We start from the raw sequence: 21,898 nt of genomic DNA on the forward strand, positions 1-21,898 counted from the left end.
CACACACACACACACACACACACACACACACACACACAAAACAGCTACCTCCACTACTATTACCACTCCTAATACTTCTACCACTTAATATCTAAAAAAAAAAAAACTCTAAAATTCAATAACAGGATTTATTCTGTGACAACACTCAGTAATTAACATATACAAGAACAGGAAAATAAATACCACTCTTTATATATAAATAAATTTAACAATTTATTCCCATGGAAACAACCCTGAAGGGAAACCGGCCATTTTCTCCTGGAATACTTCATCAAAGGCTTCAGCTTGGGCTACTGTAAAGTGATTCTTCCAGTCCCCAGCCATGCCTAGAAAATGTGAAGCAGATACATAGTTGGGTTAATGATGATCTCAGCACTGCTCTCAGTCTTTCCTTCACATGCTTTTACCATCTGCTTGACAAGAACCACAAAGTTAGTAAAGTAGAAGTACCAGTGACTTCCTGGAGAATATATCTTATTCTCTTGAAATAATACACATCAATCTTCTAAGTCTGTGGTGATAATGTAACCCCTTATTCTTTCTCATCATATCAGCTATATACTCTAATAGCTTCCACACTAGCTCTACCTTTTAGATGTTGAGATTATTCTTGCTTCCCACTACACCTGCATCCATCACACTGTCCAACTACTCAACAGAGTTTCTTATTTCAATTATCCAAACAGATTTCAGTTGTTCTTTCTTAATTTTAGTGTACACTTTTAAAAGTTCTATAAAACATGCAAGCAATTTTTAAAAGATCTTTAAAATTAAGTTTAATTGTATGTGTGTAGATATACATGAATGCAGGTTCCTGCAGAGCTTTAAGGCATAGGATCCCTTAAGCTGTGAGCTATATGCCAATTATCTTGATGCTTTCATCAGATGCAAGAGACCCAGATACTGCCAGCTGAGAACATTCCAAGATTTCTGTTTTCAATCACCATGGTGTCTGGTGATGCATGAAGACATACATGATCTTTTCACCAGACTTTGGTTGTCACCACTCCTTTCTAGTATGTCTTTAGTTTTGACATTAAAGATGACAAATTGTCCATCTCTATTATTGAATTGTGTGTTCCTTTTTTGTAGAATGCTGATGTCTTCCATGTACTCACTTCTTGTTCTTTGGTTTCCTAATTTATGCAACTGTGAACACCTCTTTCTATCTTCCCTTCATGTAGTATTCTGCAGGCCCCATCCTTGCTGTCTTTATTTCATAACTCTCAAATTTTGATGAATTTTCTTTTTGTAAAGATGCCTCAAATATGTATCTAATATATTTAAACTGTAAAATGTTTTTTTCATCAGCAAAGGCTTCATTCATCAAATAATAACAGACACATAGAACATACTCAGTATGGAATTGTTGAAAGCTTTTATGAATGAGGAAGGAAGGTGCCGGCCTTGTTTTCATTTTGCAGAAGAGCAAAAATTAGTCCTTGAGATGATACACAGATTGATAGTGATGGATATAAACTTGAAGCCAAAAAGACTGATAGCAGAAGTCATGCTATTCCTAATTACGTTGTATTTATTATGTATCATTTAAGTTAACTTCACATTCCCAGTGGTATTATTAAAGAAAATATATGCTGTTCAAAATTAAATGGTAATTATTGGTACACCATATTCAAATAATATGCCATTAATTGATATGAGTATAAGAGTGTCATCTGTTAAGATGGGAATCTATCGGTATCCATTGCTACTCTCACGTTTATTATTTACTTCATTATTGGAATAAATTTCTTTATTGTTTCCCATAGCACCCCTGGCTCTTCATAAGCCAGACTGGATGCTGAGCTACCAGAATCTCAGTCAATTCAATGTCTACCCACATTGATTGAATCAGCCCAGATGAGAGAAGCATGTCTTTGCAGGTACAGACATGAAGTTGTAAGCCAAATTATGTCAAAATCCTGAGCACATTATAAGCATATATTTCTCTTCATGTGTTCATCTTAAAAATCTCTTCAAACTCTGGTGTGTTGGGGGACAGGATAACCCTAATTTTTGGTGGCTTAAGTCTTGTTGGAAAGGAACTTCCTCATAGTTATGGATGCTGCCAGTCTCACAAACGTTTGTTGTCCAGTCTTTCCCGATTTTTTATTGGCCTGCAGATAGTAGGCTTCATTCTAGGTCTTCTTCCCTCTGTGTCTCAGATTAATGCCTTCTAAGGACATGAGTGAAAATGATTAATGGCTCAAGCATTCTATTTAGGAAACATCCAATATGAAGTATTGAGTTCCAAAACCTATTAAGTTTGTCAGAAGATGTTTTCTTCCACATGTCTTCATTGTGACAATGTCGAATGACTATCTCTCTAGTCTGCAGTATCTAAATATGGAATCATAATGATCAAAGTTGTTTGTACATAATTATTACTTGAAGCTTAAAACCAAATTCATCCCACCAAGTCAAATAACTGAGTCTCCCAGGTAAAGAGTAGCTCTTCAGAGGCAAGAAAAGGAATTTTTCTTGGATCCTGAGAAGATCAACTAAAGGACAGTGAAAATAGGTCTAGAGAATTCCTCCCACTTAAGGTCAGTATAGCAGTTAGCAAAGCTTTTCATGCATTATGATTTAGGGAATTAAGTATCTACTGGTAAGTAATTCAATTAATTTTAGAATTAATCTTTGATCACTCATACCTTCAATTTAAAAAAAAAAAGGAACCAACCTGATGTAGGAATTGAAAAGACCAACATTATGCTCAAGCATCTTATTCTTTTAAAAGTATTTCCCAGATATCCATCTCAGCAAACTCTATTATGAAGTCATGAATCAGGGTGAGGTAAATAATAAAGTTGGTCTCCCCCTTCAATGACCTGGTTTCCAGTGGGACTCATGGCTTATATTTTTGGTTGTGAGCCTAGCCTTTAATGGATGAGCTATCCCTCCAGCCCGACTCATGGCTTATAATGAGTGTGAGTACAAGAAAAATCCCCACAGTAAAAATTATCTTCTAATGTAGAAGAAATGGATGTCATATATAGTCACTACAATAAATTACAAAGGACTTACAGAGTCACATCATTTTTTTTGACAGAAATAACATATATAATACACAAAAAATACAATCTTTTGGAAGAGACTTAACTACAATTCCATTGTGGTCTCATCCTAGAAGAGTCTACATGGAAAAAAGGAAATGACAGATATCTTCACAGAATTGTGTCCTTAATTCTATTGCATCAGCTCAAGTGTGTTTCTGACAAAACTTTTTTTGTTGTTTTTTATTTTTTGAGACGGCGTGTCTCTGTGTAGCTTTGTGCCTTTCCTGGAACTCACTTTGGAGACCAGGCTGGCCTCAAACTCACAGAGATGTGCCTGGCTCTGCCTCCCAAGTGCTGGAATTAAAGGCGTACACCGCCGCCGCCACCACCACCACCACCCGGCATGTAACTTTTACATGTTAGTTCCCATAGCCTTTCCCTATTAAACAAGCCACTTCATTCCTTTTGGCTTTCATTAAAGCCTTTTATGTATACATACTGTTTTGCTTTGGCCAAATTCGGATTCATTGCAAGAAATCCAAGAATGGGTAACTTCTCTTCTTATGTGTTACCTTCAGTTCTAGTGCAGACAACTCTGTCTCCATAGAGTCTGGAGCACAGCAGTCTGAGGTTATCTGTAAAAAGTAGTGGATTCTCCAAAGGTCTCAGTCCATAGTATATAGATGACCATATTTTTGAGGTGACATGTATGTGTGCTCAAATCTGAGCCCAAACTTCCTCTTGTGAGGACACTAGGAGTATTGGATTAAATGCAATCTGGTAACCACTTTAACTTACTTCTCAATATGTATACTTCTGATGTCTTTATGTTCTATGACATGATCCTTATAATCTAGGTAGAGGAGGATTGGAGGTTAAGGCTGAAGCCTGTAAATTATTAGAAGAAGAAAATTAAACCCATAAAACATAACACTCCACTTGCTGCATGTATACCCATGTTCTTTACTTGTCCCCAAAGACCTGACACCTGATTGATTCCTTCTTCAATGCCAAGTCCCACCTCACTAATTATTTGCTAACAAGTTAAAGGTGACACTCGAGGTGTGATTCTTTCTGGCAAAGTTGTTCCTTAACTTTACAGCTATTAAACCATACCCTCAATCTGCACCAAGCATAGAGAGGTAGCACAGACATAGAGAAGATGTATATTCCCATTCCTGGAGAGGCATTCAGAACAAACTGAGTAGCCCTGACCCTGAAGAAATCTCATTTTAAGTTAATAAACATCATCAGATTGTAATATTAGTAAATAATTTGCTCAGTCTTTATGGGGTCTATTCTCACCCTAGTGTGGGACAGCAATCTTGACATGTTCGACATCTTTTCCAGCCATGAATGGAAGTTTTTCTGTGGTTATCATCCCAGGTATATGTTTGGCCCTATGCACTACATGTTTTCTTTAGATTTTTATGATATAAGAATCCTTACCAGACCTCATTGCAACATGTCTACCCTTTTGTTTTCCATTTAGGGTATTGGACACAACCATTTGCAAACCCAAGATGCTCAGCCAGAATAAATCAATTTTTTCAGAGCTACTGAAGCCTACATCATCACCATGGAATGACTAATCTTAAGGTCTGTGAGAAACTATGATATGATGAGCAATGACTTCTGAAACATTCCCAACTTTTTCTTAGAGTCTTTTTAAAACACCAAGCCCTTCACATGTTCTGACATCATTTAAAGCTCAAAAATTTCTTCACCTTTTCTCAAGAGAACCAAATCATTAGCAGCCACATTTTTTGTCAGGAGACTGAAATTGGACATTTTATTTTCCTTCATGGCTTGGAAGGAGCTGTACTTGAGTACCATATCCAGCTCATCTGGCTCTAATCTTTTTCCTAGGAAGTCACAAATCTTCTTTATAGTGCTCTTTGTGTCCTAAAAGAAGAAGAAACAAAAATGAAGGTAATCAACAGAAAGCTCTGAGAGAACAGATGCAGAGATGGGAACTATGGATGGAGGGTGAAAAGGGACATGAAGGAAGAAATGGCAATGTTAAATGAGAAAACACTAAAAAGGTTTTAGGAAAGATACAGGCAATGTAGACAGAGTAGGAAACCCACAGCATTTGTATATTGTGTGGGCTTGCAATGTGGCTGATCTTGCAGCCCTAAAAGACAGAGGCTGAAATTTCTTCTAGGGAGGGGAGGATATTAGAGACAGTGTCTCATAACTAATGCTGTTCTCAAACTTACTTCAAAGTGGATGAAGTCCTTGAACATCTGATCCTCCTGCTTTTATCTCTGTAGTGATGTATTCACAGGTGTGTGACAACCCACCTACTAAATGCACTGGGGTCTTTATTCTTGAGAAGTGTCTCAATATAGGGCCCTGTCTCATGGGATGGATGTTGATCTGGAGAACAGACTGACTTCAAACTTAAAGAGATCAGAGATCCACAAACATGCCTTTGGCACCTAAGTGCTGGCATTAAAGGTGTGCCCCACCATACTCAATCTGCCCTGCGGTGTTCAAAGATACTTAAAGAAATAATTCTAGACAATTATCCTTGAGAAAAAAGTCAATGTGCACAAAGAATTTGAGAGAGGTTAATGTTTACACCATGTAATATTGTATCCTATGGGTAAATGAGAATAATATAGTTTTACACTTTCATAAGACTGATAATAATTATTACTTGGGGGTACTTCTCTAGATGAAATTCTAAGCAGTCTAATTAAATAAGAAACACAGAGCCAAATACAGGGATGAAAGCTTTAGAAAGCTATCATAAAGCTAGTGATAGCCACCAACTAACTTTAGCTCATCATGATGCCGTAGCTTCCCAAGAGAACCAGCTTCTTCCTGTCTAACCTGCACTTTTATTGCCTTGCTCTTCTGCCTTCTCATTGGCTCTTAGCCCAGCCACCTCACTTTCTCATCACTGCCTGTCTACACAGACCTCCAGGTCTCTATGGTTGGCACTGGAATTAAAGGTGTGTGTCACTGTCTTTTGCTGAGTCCTTGAACACACAGAGACTCTGCCTGCCATGTGATTGGATTAAGGGCGTGTGCTACCACTGCCTGACTTCTGTTTATGGCTGGCTATGACCTCTGATCTCCAGGCAAACTTTATTTATTAGCATAAAAATAAAATATCATCATATTTCAGCACAAATAAAATATCACCACATACTTCTGGGAGACAATAGTTTTGAGTTTTACCTCATGTTCTAATTCAGATGGGCATTACATTCACAGATATCTTACTTCAGATATGTGTAGCTTGAGTTTTCCTGCCTGGCCCACAGTCAGGACAAATCTCTATCACCTGCCAGTCCCACAGCCTCAGACCCGACCAAGTAAACAGAGACTTATATTGGTTACAAACTGTATGGCCGTGGCAGGCTTCTTGTTAACTGTTCTTACAGCTTAAATTAATCCATTTCCATTAATCTATACCTTGCCACATGGCTCATGGCTTACCAGCATCTTCACATGCTGTTTGTCATCATGGCGGCTGGCAGTGTCTCTCTGACTCAGCCTTCCACTTTCCAGCTTTATTCTCCTCCTTGTCCTGCCTACACTTCCTGCCTAGCCAATGGCCAATCAGTGTTTTATTTATTGACTAATTAGCAACACATTTGCCATACGGAACATCCCACAGCAGATATGCATATCCTGGAATTACAACTGTGCACTGTCACAAGTGGGTTAATATTAGAAAATAGTCACAAGAAGGCACAATCTTCGATTGTGCTTTGAATTCCAGTTCTTTTCCTGGGTATCTAAATGTATCATTGTCTCAAAACTTTTATTATATATTTAATATTAGAATCAGTTAATAATACATGGGAAGGTAAGCAGCTATGTCAAGAACAGAAAACAAATATGTTGAATGGTTTGACAGAAAACTTATGGGAAACTGCACTACAATGCAACAGAGATATCTGAGCAAGGAAGTTTCCTGAGGAATATTGAATTTTATGATGAGAAAGTAAAAGATTTTCCAAAAGACAAAAGAGTCTTTAGTATTGCTACTTATGTGGAAACTTTCTGTTCCTGGATGACAATATTAAGAGATCAAATTCCTTTTGAATATTCCAATTTTCCTGTTTTTCTTGCTCCTTAATATTTTTCATTAAGAATTATTTTTTGACTACTGCCAGGGAAGCAGGTAGGCTGACTGCAGATTTTTACCTTTCACTGTGTTCTTCCAGATCCAATTCCCCAGTCTCATGCCCAGTTATGCCACAGAAAATCTGTGGCAACTCCCCCCACTCACCTAGAATGGATTCCACAGACCTTCTAACCTCATTCCTCCAATTCATTGTACTATCCCAATATCCAACTCCAACAGGCCCTCTTTGGGGAACCAAAGACCACTCCGGCCAGGAAAGAGGTAAGCTAACTACAGATCTTCACCTCCCCCTCATTCCTTTAAGACCAATTGTCCAGCCTTTCTACCAGCTCTGTAGCAGAACACTGGTTTAGCCACCCACATCCCTAGTGGATCTCCAAGACACCTCGTAACATTCCAACACCAATGCATTGATTTGTTCCACACTTCAACTCCATCATGCATTTCCTGGGAACCCACAGAACAAGCTGGGCATGGAAGCAGTTACACTAAATGCAAATCTTCACATCTCTATTTGCTCCTTCAAGTCCAGTCTCCTAGTCTCATTCCCAGTTCTGTGTAGAACAGGTGCTACAGTCTCCCTCCTACAAATGTCCCTGTCTCATATTGATAACACAAGTCTTAAGTTCCAAAATTCCTTCTCCCTTCACATTGTTTTGTCCTAGCAAATCCTGTAAGCACCTACAGGCCACCCTAACCAGGGAAGTAAATAGGCTGACTGCAGATCTTCATTTCTTCCTCCATTCTTCCAAGTCCATCCCTTAATCTCTCAAAAGCTTTATATTGAACTTCTGCTGTGGCCTGACCTCACTCAGTGGCCACATTCTCAGGTTACTAACTAAGCAGCTCCTGTGGAAAACTCTGCTCTCTTCCCTCTTATGAAGCTTCTAATGACCTCCACCTAGGTGATCCCCATTCCTAAGTGTCAGCTTTCTATATCTGGAAACATTTAACCTGGAACTCCCAGTGTCCACATCTATCAGGATCCCAGAAGAATTTCCTACAAGGCAACACACAGCCACCACACTCTCCTAAGTACCAGGCAGAGCAACAAAAAATTAGGAAGGAGGAACCAACCCAACAAAGACAAGACCAGATATCACCACCTAGAATTATAGTTTTCCCAATCCCAGATGCTTAGATGCCAACCTAAAAGCACAGTTAATAACATCCAAGACAGTGTGTTTTTGGTAGAGCCCAGCAACCATACTACAACAGGCACTGAGTAATTCAACATAGCTGCAGAACAAGAAAATGACCATAAAATAGCATGCATGGAGATGATAGAGGTCCTTAAAGAGGGAAAAGAGTAAATCTCATAAAGAAATCTATGAAAACACAAACAGTGGAAGAAAATAAATAAACCATTCAATACCTTAAAGTAGAAATAAAATCAATAAAGAAAACCAAATTGAAAGAAATCTGCAAAAGAAAAACCAAGGAACTCAAACAGGAAGCTCAGATGTGTGCTTCATGAATAGAATATAAGATATGGATGAGAGAATCTCAGACACTAAAGATAAAATAGAAGAAATGGATACATTTGTCAAAGAAAATGTTAAATATAAAAAATACCCATCACAAAACATGCAGGCTATCTGGGACAGTATGAACAGAACAAATCTAATAATAAGAAGAGAGGAAGAAGATGAAAACCCAGGTTAAAGGCACAGAAAATATTTTCAAAAAAATCATACAAGAAAATTTCTCTAACCTAAAGAAGAACATGCCTATCAAAGTGAAAGAAGCATACAGAACACCAAATAGGCTGAATAAATTAAGTGAGTCCCTACAGCACATAATAATTATAAAAAAATCTAGATATAGAGGGCAAATTATGTATAGATACCTATGTGCTTGAATGGTAAGATCATGTGGGGAGGGTGAAAGGAGAGAGACTTGGAGGAGGGACTATTAGGAGATACATCAAAAACTAAGGGACATTTGAGGGAACATATTCTACCCAATAGTAGTAACATATATATATATATATATATATATATATATGTATATGAATGAATACACACAGACATATATGTATGTATATATGTACACACACACACACATATATATATATATATATATATGTATATATACCATCTAAATAATATAATAATGGGGAAGATGGTGTCCTAAATGGTCATCTCTTGTTACCATAGACTTTTCTATTTCTGAGATTTGTTTACACCTAATTGAGTTGTTGACCAAAGAGATCTCATGGGAACTCCTAACAACACAGGCTATAGATTGCTCTTCACACTGATAGCAAGGTACTGTTGCTGAAGACAACACCTTCATAACTCATTGAACATGGAGATGCTTGGCTGGTGACTACAAAGAGTTTTCATCCCTACTTTCTAGCATCTTTGCAACAGGAATGTACTTTGCATACCATCAAAAAAGAAATGTAAACATGAAGCCAGCCACAAACCCTTTGATCTACCAGGGTTTCTGCTGTAGTGCAATCTTTTTCTACATTATGAATCTGTATTATTCACATTGTTTAATAAAAAACTGACAGGCAGGTAGCTGGGCAGCAAGGTAAATGGGAAAGCCAAATTGAGAAGGATGGGAAAAAGAAGGTGGTGCCAGGAGAGCTGCCAGCCAACCACCCAGGAAGCAAGACATGCTAGAGGACAGGTAAAATGACAAGCCACCAGGCATTAATAGATTAATAGAAATGGGTTAATTTAAATGTAAAATTGAACTGATAACATGCCTAAGCTATCAGCTGAACATTTACAATTCATACTCAGCCTCAGATTCGGTTATTTGGGACTTGGAAGTTGCGATAGGAAATGTCCCTTTACATACGGTATTCCAATGTGTGGCTGAAATTTCCCCATAAAATCTGACAAAGCTTATAAAAGGCTCCTAGAGCCCCACCCCCTCCCCAAGATAACCATTCCATGTGGCACTAGAGACCGCTGGAGCCATAAGCCCACCCTGCACCACTTAGGAAATGGTAAGGCCCCATCTCCTGACTGTGCAGACCAGTTCTCTGACCCATAGAACCAGGGGATATGTTCCATGCCTTTCCCCTTACAGCTCAGACAGTACAGCCCTAGACCCCTACTTGCCAATCCAATAATCCCCTGCAACACCAGTGACAACAGTAGCTATAAGTCCCCCCCCCCACCAATAGGGAACAAGTCGAGCCCCATCTCTGGACAGTGCAGACCAGGTCTCTAGACTCTAGGCCCTAGGGGCACATTCTGTGCCCCTCTCCCCAAGTCACTAGAGCCCCAGGAACAAGGGAGCCATATCTGCCCTCCCCCCTCTTCAAGCCAACCACACCCTGTGGCACCAGTAACCACTATAAGTGCACCCTGTACCAACTGGGAATAGCTACTCCCCAAGACAGAGCCCACTAGTGCCAACTGGATTAAGAGCTGCTCCCTGAGACACAGAGTCCAACAGCACCAATTGAACCAAGAGCTCCAGTTAGATCAAAAGTATCAGTTGGACCAAGACAGTCTCCCTCAGACATAGATACTGCTTACACCGAGTTGAGGAAGAGACGTGTAGATGCAAATGCAAAAATACAGTCAACAACATAAATACCAACATGGCACCATCAGAACATAGTGGTTCCACATTAGCAAGACCTGAACATCCTAACACAGAAGAAGCAGAAGAAATTGATCTTGAAAATGACTTTAAGAAGATGATAGAGGCCATTAAAGATGAAATGACAAATTCCCCTAAAGAAATTGAGAAAAAGACAAAAAATTGGAAGAAATCAATTAATCCCTTAAAAAGAGGTAATAAAAAGCAATTAAACAGGGTTAGGACACAGTTCAAAATTTGAAAAATGAAATAGAGGCAACAAAAAAAGACAAATTGAGGGAATGCAGGAAATAGAAAAACTGAGTAAATGAATAGGAAACACAGATGCAAGCATAACCAACATAATGCAAAAGAAGGAAGAGAGAAACTCTGGCACTGAAGATATGATAGAAGAAATAGATTCATCAGTCAAGGAAAATACTAAAGCCGACAAACATATAACACAAAATTTCCCAGAAAATTGGGACAATATGAAAAGACCAAACCTAAGAATAATAGGGATAGAAAAAGGATACCAACTCAAAGGCACTGAAAATATTCAACAAATCATAGAAGAAACATTCCCAACCTAAAGAAGGAAATGCCTGTAAAGATACAAGAAGCTTACAAAATGCCAAATAGACTGGATCCAAAAAAAAAAAATGTCCCCTTGCCACTTAATAATCAAGCCACTAAACATACAGACAAAAGAAAAAATATTAAGAGCTGCAAAGGAAAAAAAGCCAAATAACATATAAAGGCACACACTTCAGAATAACACCTGACTTCTTAATGGAGACTCTAAAAGCCAGAAGGTCCTGGTCAGACATTATGCAGACACTAAGAGACCATGGATGCCAACACAGACTATTGAACTCAGCAAAACTCTCAATCGTCATAGAGTAAAGAAAATATTCCATGATAAATACATATTTAAACAATACCTATCTGCAAATCTGGCCCTTTAGAAAGCACAAGAAGAAAAATTCAAAACTAAGGAAGTTAGATACATCCATGAAAATACAGGCAAAGGATAATCCCATATCAACAAATGCCAAAGAAGAGAAACACAACAGTACCAAAAAATAACAGGAATTAACAATCACTGGTTGTAGCATGAATCTTAGAGAGTCTTACTAATAAAATCAAACCCGAGGCCAGTTATTGGGGTTAATGCTGGTAGATCAGAGAGACAGAACGAGCCACAGCTATCTCACCTTGCCGGATCCTCAGCTGGTCTTGTTTCCTCAGACTGGAAGCTTCTGTGTCCTCATCCCAGTGGCTTTCAGCTGAACTGTTGCTCGAAATCCTGAACGCTTAACCAGCCAAATGCTTAACCAGCCAAATGCTTAACCAGCCAAATGCCTAACCAGCTAAATGCTTCTCATTTCTGGTCCTCACGCCTTATAAACCTTTCTGCTTTCTACCACCACTCCTTGGGATTAAAGACTGCTTTCTGGGATTAAAGGCATGAGTCACCATGCCTGGTTGTTTCCAATGCGGCCTTGAACTCACAGAGATCCAGAGGGATTTCTGTCCCTGGAATGCTAGGATTAAAGGCATATGCTAACATTTTCTAGCACAAGTATCTTGTAGCTTTTCTGTTCTCTGACCCCAGATAAGTTTATTAAGGTACACAATATTTTGGGGAAAACAAAACCACCTCATATAATCCCATATCAACAAATACCAAAGAAGAGAAACACAACAGTACCAAAAAATAACAGGAATTAACAATCACTGGTCATTAATATCTATGAATATTAGTGGTCTCAATTTGCCTATAAAAAAGTCACAGGCTAACAGAATGGATACGGAAACAGGGTATTTCCTTCTGCTGCATAAAAGAAACACACCTTGACTTCAAAGCCAGATACTACCTCAGAGTAAAAGGCTGGGAAGAGACTTGCCAATCAAATGGACTTAAGAAGCAAGGTCGTGTAGCTATTCTAATATCTAACAAAATATAATTCAAATTAAAATCATTTGAAAGAGATCGGGAAAGACACTACATATTTATCACAGAGAAAATCCATCAAGATTAAGTCTTAATTCTGAAAATTTATGCCCCAAACATTACTAAAGCTGAAATTGCACTTCAAACCCCACACACTAGTAGTTAGAGATTTCAACACCCCACTCTCACCACTGGATAGATATACCAGACTGGAACTTAACAGAGAAAGAAGGGACCTAACAAATTATGACTCAAATGGACTTAATAGATATCTACAGAATACTCTGCCCTAACAAAAAAGAATACACCTTCTTCTCAGCACCCCATGGAACCTTCTCTAAAATTGACCAGATAGTTGGTCACAAAGCAAATCTCAACAGATACATAAAAAATTAGAATAATCTCCTGTATTTTATAAGTCAACCATGATGGCTTAAAGTTAGAATTCAACAAAAGAAAAATTACAGAACCCTACAATCTCATCGAAATTGAATAATTCTCACTGAATAAACAATGTGTCAAGGAAGACATAAACAAAGAAATCAAAGATTTCCTAGAATTCAATGAAAATAAAAGTAAAAAATACCCAAACTTATGGGACACTATGAAAGCAGTGCTAAGAGGAAAATTAATAGCACTGAATGCCCACATAAAGAAGATGGAGGAATCTCACACTAGTGACTAAATGGTACACCTGAAAGTTCTAGAACAAAAAGAAACAAACTCACACAGGAGAAAAAATACCAGGAAATAATCAAATTGAGGGCTGAAATCAACAAAGAGAACAATACAAAGAAACAATGAAATAACAAGTTGTTTCTTTAAGAAAATCAACAAGATAGACAAGCCCTTATCCAAATTAAATAAAAGAGAGAGAGAGAGAGAGAGAGAGAGAGAGAATGCAAATTAACAACATCAGAAATGAAAAGGGAGACATTAACAACAGACATTGAGGAAATCCAGACAATTGTCAGGTCATACTTCAAAACCTGTACTCCACCTGAAAGAAATGGACAATTTTCTGGATAGGTACCACATACCAAAATAAAATCAGGACCAGATAAACAATTTAAATAGACCAATAATCTGTAAGGAAATAGAAACAATCAGTAAAAGTCTCTCAATCAAAGGGGAAAAAAAAAAACCCGGTCCATGTAGCTTCAGAACAGAATTCTACAAGATTTTCAAAGAAGAGCTAATACCAATATTCTTCAAATTGTTCCACACAACAGAAACAGAGCAACATTAACAAACTCTTTTTTATGAGGCTACAGTTGCTCTGATACCCAAACCACACAAAGATGCAACAAAGAAAGAGAATTACAGGCCAATCTCCCTTGTACACATTGATGCAAAAATACTCAATAAAATATTGGCAAACCTAATCCAAGAACACATGAAAAAATTATCCACCATAACCAAGTAGGCTTCATCTCAGAGATGCAAGGATATTTCAATATATGCAAATCTGTCAATGTAATACACCATATAAATAAACTTAAAAAAGAAAACCTCATGATCCTCTCATTAGATGCTGAACAAGCCTTCAACAAAATCCATCACTCTTCATGATAAAGGTCCTAAACAACATAAAGGCAATTTACAGCAAGCCAACAGCCAACATCAAATTAAATGGAGAGAAAATCTAACCGATTCCACTGAAATCAGGAACAAGACAAGGCTGTCCACTCTCCCCATATTTATTCAACATAGCACTTGAAGTTTTAGCTAGAGCACTAAGACAACAAAACAAGATAAAAGGGATAGAAATTGGAAAGAGAGAAGTCAAACTTTCAATATTTGAAGATGATATGTGTACATAATTTACCCCAAAAATTCTGCCAGAGAACTCCTACAGCCCATAAACTCCTTCTGTAATGTGGCAGGATACAAGGTTAACTCAAAAAAAAATCAGTAATGTTCCTATTATATACAAATAATAAATGGGCTGATAAAGAAATCAGAGAAGCATCACCCTTTGCAATAACCACAAATAATATAAAATATCTTAGGGTAACTCTAACTAAGCAAGTGAAGTACATGTATGACAAGAACTTTAAGTCTCTGAAGAAAGAAAGTGAAGAAGATGTCAGAAAATGGGAACACCTCTCATGCTCATGGATAGGCAGGATTAACATAGTAAAAATGGCAATCTTACCAAAAGCAATCTACAGATTCAATGCAATCCCCATCAAAATCCCTACACAATTCTTCATAGATTTGGAAAGAACAATACTCAACTTCATATGGAAAAACAAAAAACTCAGAATAGCTAAAAGAATCCTGTACAATAAAACAACTACTGGAGGCAACATAGTCCCTGACCTCAAGCTCTACTATAGAGCTATAACAATAAAAACAGCTTGGTACCAGCATAAAAACCAACATGTGGACAAATGGAATCTAATTGAAGACCCTGACATTAATCGGCACAACTATGAACACCTGAATGTTGACAAATAAGCCCAAACCATACAATGGGGAAAAAAAGACATCTTCAACAAATGGTGCTGGCATAACTGAATGTCAACATGGAGAAGATTGCAAATAGATCCATATCTGTCACCACGCACAAAACTCAAGTCCAAGTGGATCAAAGACCTTAACATAAATCCAGTTACACTGAACTTGATAAAAGGGAAAGTAGGAAGAAGTCTTGCATGTATTAGCACAGGAGAGCACTTCCTAAATATAACACCAGCAGCACTGACACTGAGAACAACAATTAATATATTGGACCTCCTGAAACTTAGAAGCTTTTGTAGGGCAAAGGACACAGTCAATAAGACAAAATGACAGCCTATTGATTGAGAAAAGCTCTTCACCAACCCCATATCTGACAGAGGGCTGATCTCCAAAATATGTAAAGAACTCAAGAAACTAGACATCAAAATACCTAACAATTCAATTAGAAAATGGGCTACAGAGCTAAACAGAGAATTATCAACAGATTTATCTCAAGTGGCCTAAAGACATTTAAGGAATTGCTCAACATCTTTAGTCATCAGGAAAATGCAAATAAAAATGACTATGAGATACCATGATCAAAAACGCTGATGACAGCTTATGTTGGAGAGGATGTGGAGGAAAGCAAACACTCCTCCACTGTTGGTGGGAGTGCAAACTTGTACAGCCACTCTGGAAATCAGTATGGTGGTTTCAAAGAAAATTGGGAATCAATCTTCTTTAAGACCCAGCTATAGCCTTCTTTCGCATATACTCAAGGAATGCTCAATCATACTACAAGGACACAACTATGTTCACAGCAGCATTGTTCATAATAGCCAGACCTAGAAACAACCTGGTGTCCCTCAAACAAAGAATGGATGAAGAAAATGTGGCACATACACACATTGGAGTACTACTCAGCAGTAAAAAACAATGACATCATGAAATTTGCAGGCAAATGTATGGAACTAGAAAATATACTCCTGAGTGAGGTAACCTAGACTCAGAAGGACAAACATGGTATGTACTCACTCATATGTGGATACCAGATTTCAAGCAAAGGATATCTAGACTGCAACAGGCAACTCCAGGGAGGCTAGCCAGCAGGGAGGATTCTAGGAGGGATGCATGGATCACTCAGAGAAGAAGAAATGGATGATATCTACATGAGCAAACTAGGGGTGAGGGGCTAATGGAGGGCAAGGAAGGGAGGATGAGAACATAGTGGAATGGCAGGTTTGAGCTGGAACAGGAACAGACTGGGAGAGCAATGAAAGAAATAACATGATAAATGAAAACATCATGGGAATAGGGAGAAACAGAGTGCTAAGGAAGTCCCTAGGAATCCATAAGGATGACCCCTCTTTAGACTGTTAGCAATAGTTGAGAGGGTGCCTGAACTCGCCTACTTCAGTGATCAGATGGGTGATTATCCTAACTGTCATCATAGAGCTTTCATCCCGTGACTGATGGAAGCAGATGCAGAGATCCACAGCCAGGAGCCAGGCCAAGCTCCAGGAGTCCATTTGATGAGAGAGAGGAGGGATTCTATGAGCAAGGTACATCAAGATCATGATGGGGAAACATACAGAGATGGCCAGCCAAATTAGTGGAAATGCATGAACTGTGGACTAACAGCTGTGGAGCCCCCATGTTACTGAACTAGGCCCTCTGGATAGGTGAGACTGTTGTTTAGTTTGAACTGTTTAGGGGGCCTCCAGGAAGTCGGTTCAGGATCTGTCCCTGGTGCTTGAGCATGCATTTTGGAGCCCAGTGTCTATGGTGGGACAACTTGCACAGCCTTGTTGCAGGGAGGAGGGGCTTGGACCTGTCTAAACTTACTGTACCAGGCTCAGCTGATTCCCTGTGGAAAGACCTTGCCTTGGAGGAGGGGGGAATGTGGGTTGGGTTGGGGGTGAATGCAGGGGTGCAAGAGGAAGGAGGAGAGGGGTATCTGTGGTTGGTATGTAAAATGAATATAAAATTTCTTAATAAAACTTTCTTAGTAATAATTGAAAAAAGGAACCTAGACACACAAGAATGTAGTCAAGCATTGCTGATAGCGACTTATTTGCCAGTGGTCTTGGTTTGCTGGCAGTGAGCACAGGCATGGCTCCTTTAAGAGATGGCTTTCAGGCTTAGTGCTAGCAACAATAATAGGCGGTGGCTCTTTTAAGAGGCCCTACTACCAAATACTTACATGGGGCTTATGAGCAGCTGGCAGCATGCTACTATGTGGCAGTATGGAACTAGAAACTTCCTAGAGGTCAGGAAGTAAACATGGCTCCCAATGCTGATGGTAAACACGCCTCTGCCATGAGACTAGACTCTCAGGGAACTGAAGGGGAGGAGCTAGTGTGAGCATTCTGTGATCTAATTTACATAGCACTTTTTTTGTTATCCATGTTTAATAAGGACAGAATTTTAAAGAGAGCCTCTAAACAGGTCACAGTGTGTTTAAAAATATGTATAGGCTTGGGAGAGAGAAAAAAAGAATATATATGGTCATTGATTAAAAAAATATAGTTTTTTAAAAAAAGAAATTTCCTTAAACAACAAGCCATATAAATACGGAAAACACACTAAGAGTCTGTATCCTGTATGCTATTGTATTCTCTTTAAATTTTTGACTCCTCATCAACAAATGAGAACTGCAAAGAAACATTTAATTATGAAAGTTGCTACATTAAACCAACCTATATATTTTAAAACTATCTTGACCTCAAAATTTAAGTCAAAAGGTATGTTACTTTGGGAAAGAAATTCTGATTTTATTTCCACAGGAAATGAGAGGCTCTGGAGTCATTCAGGGTTAAGAAAAATCAGGTTTGAATGAGAAAGACCCCCTGAAAAATCTCCAGTGGAAAGGGTTACCCAGCTGATGTAATGTTTGAGAGACCGTCTGTTGCAGTTCCCTCTGAGTTCTGCATCAGAACAACTTCAAGGCTGCTGGCTGAGATGATCCAGCCTCACAGAATACTTCAGTCAGAACTTGACCATAATCCTGAGTTTTCTCAGGATCCCCAAAAGATTACCAGAAGTCAAAATCAACTGCAAATAGTCTGGAGAGTTACACCCATGTTCCCAATAACACACTATGATTGTCATTATTTGGAGGGTTGGCTACAAGTTGTTATACATAATGGTCAGAAAAAAGACAAATGAAAGAGGTTAGATTCAAGAATCTTGTTCTGAAAAAGATAAAGGGGGGTATAGAAATGATAGGATAAAAGGGTAGACTATTGAATCTACTTTAATCCAAAAAAAAACAAACATTAATCTTATGTGTTTGATATTGATATGGATTTTGGTTTATTGATACAAATTTAAAGTTAATTTTGTTATAATGTATGTGTATTTCAACTCTTGTTTCAGGTATTATGTTTATGCTGCTAATTTTAAAATGTAATATATAGTTAAGAAATATAGATTAATAGTCATCTATAATAGCAAATGTATAGTTGTGTTAGGTCTTATAGGTATACATAGGTATATTTCATATAGATAGGCAATCTTCAAACACTTCAAAGACCTACAGAATATTTAAAATGTTTTAAGAACATAGACTTTTCTGACAGTGAGACAGTAATCAACAATTACTTCAAAGAGGATGATGGGAATCAAAGAAATTCTATATGGAGTTTGTTTTCTTTATGGCAAAAGCTATCCACAGAGGTAAAGAAACTGACATTGCCTCAATTGCTAACAGTTACTGTCTGAACTTGACCAGCAGGGTGCTAGAAATGGGACTGCTGAACTTTGCCAAGATAGTGTAGGACAGTCCTTCAATATTCCCTGCTTAACAGAAAAGTCTGTCAGATATACTTGGCCTGAAGGCCAGCATTGGATGACTATCCAGGCAACCTGATGCCCTGCCATTAGGTAACTTTTTACTCTTCTGGGTTCTTTGATGGAGTTGAAGACTAGTTATAATTATAGTTTTCCTTAGTTATAATAGATAGTAAATTAGATACAAAATTTTAGACAGACCAAGATAAGATAGATAATTAAGTATTTTCTCTAATTTTGCCAAATGTAAATGGATCAGATACGATTACTCTAATTCCTACTTAATAACTGTTTTAGCTGTATATAGTTTTACTCTATTAAGGGGAAAACCTTCCTTTTTAATTAGACAAATAGGGGAAAATTATCTGTAACAATCCTTTCTAGACTATGAATATGTATTACTCATATTGATTAATAAAGAGCTGACAGACCAGTAGCTGGGCAGGAAGTTAGGCAGTAAAACCAAATTGAGAATGATTGGAAGGAGAGCAGATTCAGGAGATATGCCAGCCAGCTGATCAGGAAACAAGACATGGTAGAGGACAGGTAAAGCCATGAGACACCTGACAATACATACATTAATAAAAATGGGTTGATTTAAAGGTAAGACTTAGCTACTTACAAACCTGAGCTATCAGCCGAGCATTTATAGTTCACATTCAGCCTCTGAGTTAGTTATTTGGGACAAGGTGGTTGGGACAGGAAACTTCCTATTACATAGTCCTACCTACAAGATAAGCTAGGGCAATGATGCCACAAAGCTCATGAGAGTAACCATTGACGGGATTGATATGAAAATAACTGATTTTACTTAAGGCCTACTCTATGAAATGGGACACACAGCTGACACTGCTTTGTGGACCAGAGACTAGACAGACTGGGAACCTAGGGTAAAATCAAATAATACTGGTCTGAAAAATTCGTGACAAAATGACTCCAGATGGTGATCTGCTACGCTCTGAATAGTGCTTTGTACAGCCGCCATCGGAGAAGTTTTCTCCCAAAGCAGTTGAGGAGAAAAATAGAGATCCACAGACAGAGAATACACAGAGTTTGAGATACTTTTGAACAATCAGCCCTAAATGGTATGTCTCTACCAAATCTCTCACTTTAAATCTCAGACAACTCTCAGGAGAAGGAAGAGTGTTAGAGCCAGAGAAGAGGGAGGACACTAAGAAAACATGACCATCCACATCAACATAAGAAAAGCTCATATGAACCCACAGACTGGAGCAGCATGCATAGTGCCACACCAGTCTGCATCAATCCTCTGCTTATATGTTAGGGCCACAGATTAGTAATTTTGTGGTCTTCCTGGATGTATGATAATGTGGGTCTCTGCTTGTGCCTTCTCTTGTGCTGTTTTCCTTCTATTGGTTTGTCTTGTCCAACTTAGAGGAGATAATATTATTTCATCATATTGTACTTTATTTTGTTATATTTATTAAAAATAAATGAATGAAAACCTACCCACTAGAGTAAAGGTTAACAACTGAACTGTCATTTATACCTGCTGGTAGAGGGAAAATCCATTGTCTCCAATGAAGTGACACTGGATATATCAACCACTGCAGACAAAGTCTTCATGTGAAGGAGTAGTTGACCAACATGTACTAGACTCCACAGTTGTGTGTGTGTGTGTGTGTGTGTGTGTGTGTGTGTGTGTGTGTGTGTGTATGCTTTTATTTGGTTGCAGTTCAGTGGGTTTTTTGGTTATTGTTTTATTTTGTTTTCTTTCAGGAGGAATTTTGTTTTCTTTGGATTTTGTTTGGTTTTTCAGAAACAATTTAAGCTTGTGTGGATAAGGAGGAGGAGAAAATTTGGAAGAAATTGTGGGAGAGAAAGAATACATTCAAAATACATTTAAATTTAAAAATTCTTTTAAACAATAAAAATTTTTATAAGAGAAATAAAAATGAAAACAAAAAATTTACAGCTGTCAGTAACCTTCATCATCACCAGAGTCTACTTCTAAAAGGTACACAGTGGCTATAAGATTCTTTTCCTTTTAATTTAATTTAATTCTTCTTTTCCTTCTTAACTAAATTTTTGAACTAATCTAAGGATGAGAAGTGTTTTCTCTGACAGACTGCATATGTTTTTTCTTGTTCAGTAAAAATTACAATTGATATTTTTATCTGTGATATATAAATGATGGTTATCTTTCACTGATAATTTCCAAACTACCTAAACTTTTGAGTTGCTAATCAAATTTGAATATATTTGTGCTTATATGCTTGGTGTCATTATTATGTGTCCATCAGTAGAGGGAGAAATTTTTAACTATATGAAAATAAAATACACAAATGAACTTAAAATTATTTCAATTAATGATCTTGTAAATCAATGTCTCTTTTAGTCAAGGTTGACCTCAATCCTACCATACAAACAAGGATAACCTAGATACCCAGGCACTCAGTGCTGTTCATGTGACTTCAGCACTTGTGCTCTCCCATGATTCACAGATTTCCTGTCTTCATTCCTCTTGTTGCCATCAAGGGGAGATGACATACATTTGGGCACAACAGTGGAATGAAGCTGCTTTACAAATTCCCCACTGACCACTGAGTTATCAGGTGTATCAAATGTGTTCCATAGACAAAATCAAAAACCCTATAGTACAAATGTGAGCAACCCCACCCTATCCCATGGTGGAGTAGGACAAAGAAGTTGTGGGTGATGGACAAGGAGGCTGGAGAGAAAATTCCAGATGCAGCTCAATAAAAGACATAGGGCATAATCTCACTTTTATTGACTCTTCATTGACCTACCACTGACATGGGTATACTGAAGAATGTGAGGTGCTGCATGGGGTTAGTTTGTGAGAAACCTTGTGATTGAGGTAAGAATTTAATCTACCTGTTTCATGTCTTTGTAGCTCAGTAGCAGGAAGTTGTCACTTTCTCTCATGGACAGCCAGGCACGGGTGTGCTCAAACCATGATCCACATAACACTATGTGAAGGGAAGAGAAAAGTGTTGATTATAAAGAATGAAATGAGGTCTGCCTGATATTCTTCTCTTTTCTGCAAATGGCACACAGCTTTAC

General features: G+C 38.0%; 1 protein-coding gene across 1 annotated transcript in view; it reads right to left on the reverse strand.

The window, feature by feature from the left end:
- Positions 1-213: 213 nt before the first annotated feature.
- The window catches only part of LOC131901567 (sulfotransferase 2A1-like), a 44,046-nt gene continuing 22,361 nt past the window's right edge, over positions 214-21,898 (reverse strand). Inside the window, exons 4-6 of the mRNA XM_059252681.1 lie at positions 21,710-21,804; positions 4,727-4,904; positions 214-326 (exon numbers count right to left, since the gene is read on the reverse strand). Coding sequence (XP_059108664.1) covers positions 214-326; positions 4,727-4,904; positions 21,710-21,804 — 386 coding nt within the window. The remainder of the gene's footprint in view (positions 327-4,726; positions 4,905-21,709; positions 21,805-21,898) is intronic.

The sequence above is a fragment of the Peromyscus eremicus genome, unplaced genomic scaffold (genome assembly GCF_949786415.1).
Source record: "Peromyscus eremicus unplaced genomic scaffold, PerEre_H2_v1 PerEre#2#unplaced_112, whole genome shotgun sequence".
NCBI lineage: Eukaryota > Metazoa > Chordata > Mammalia > Rodentia > Cricetidae > Peromyscus > Peromyscus eremicus.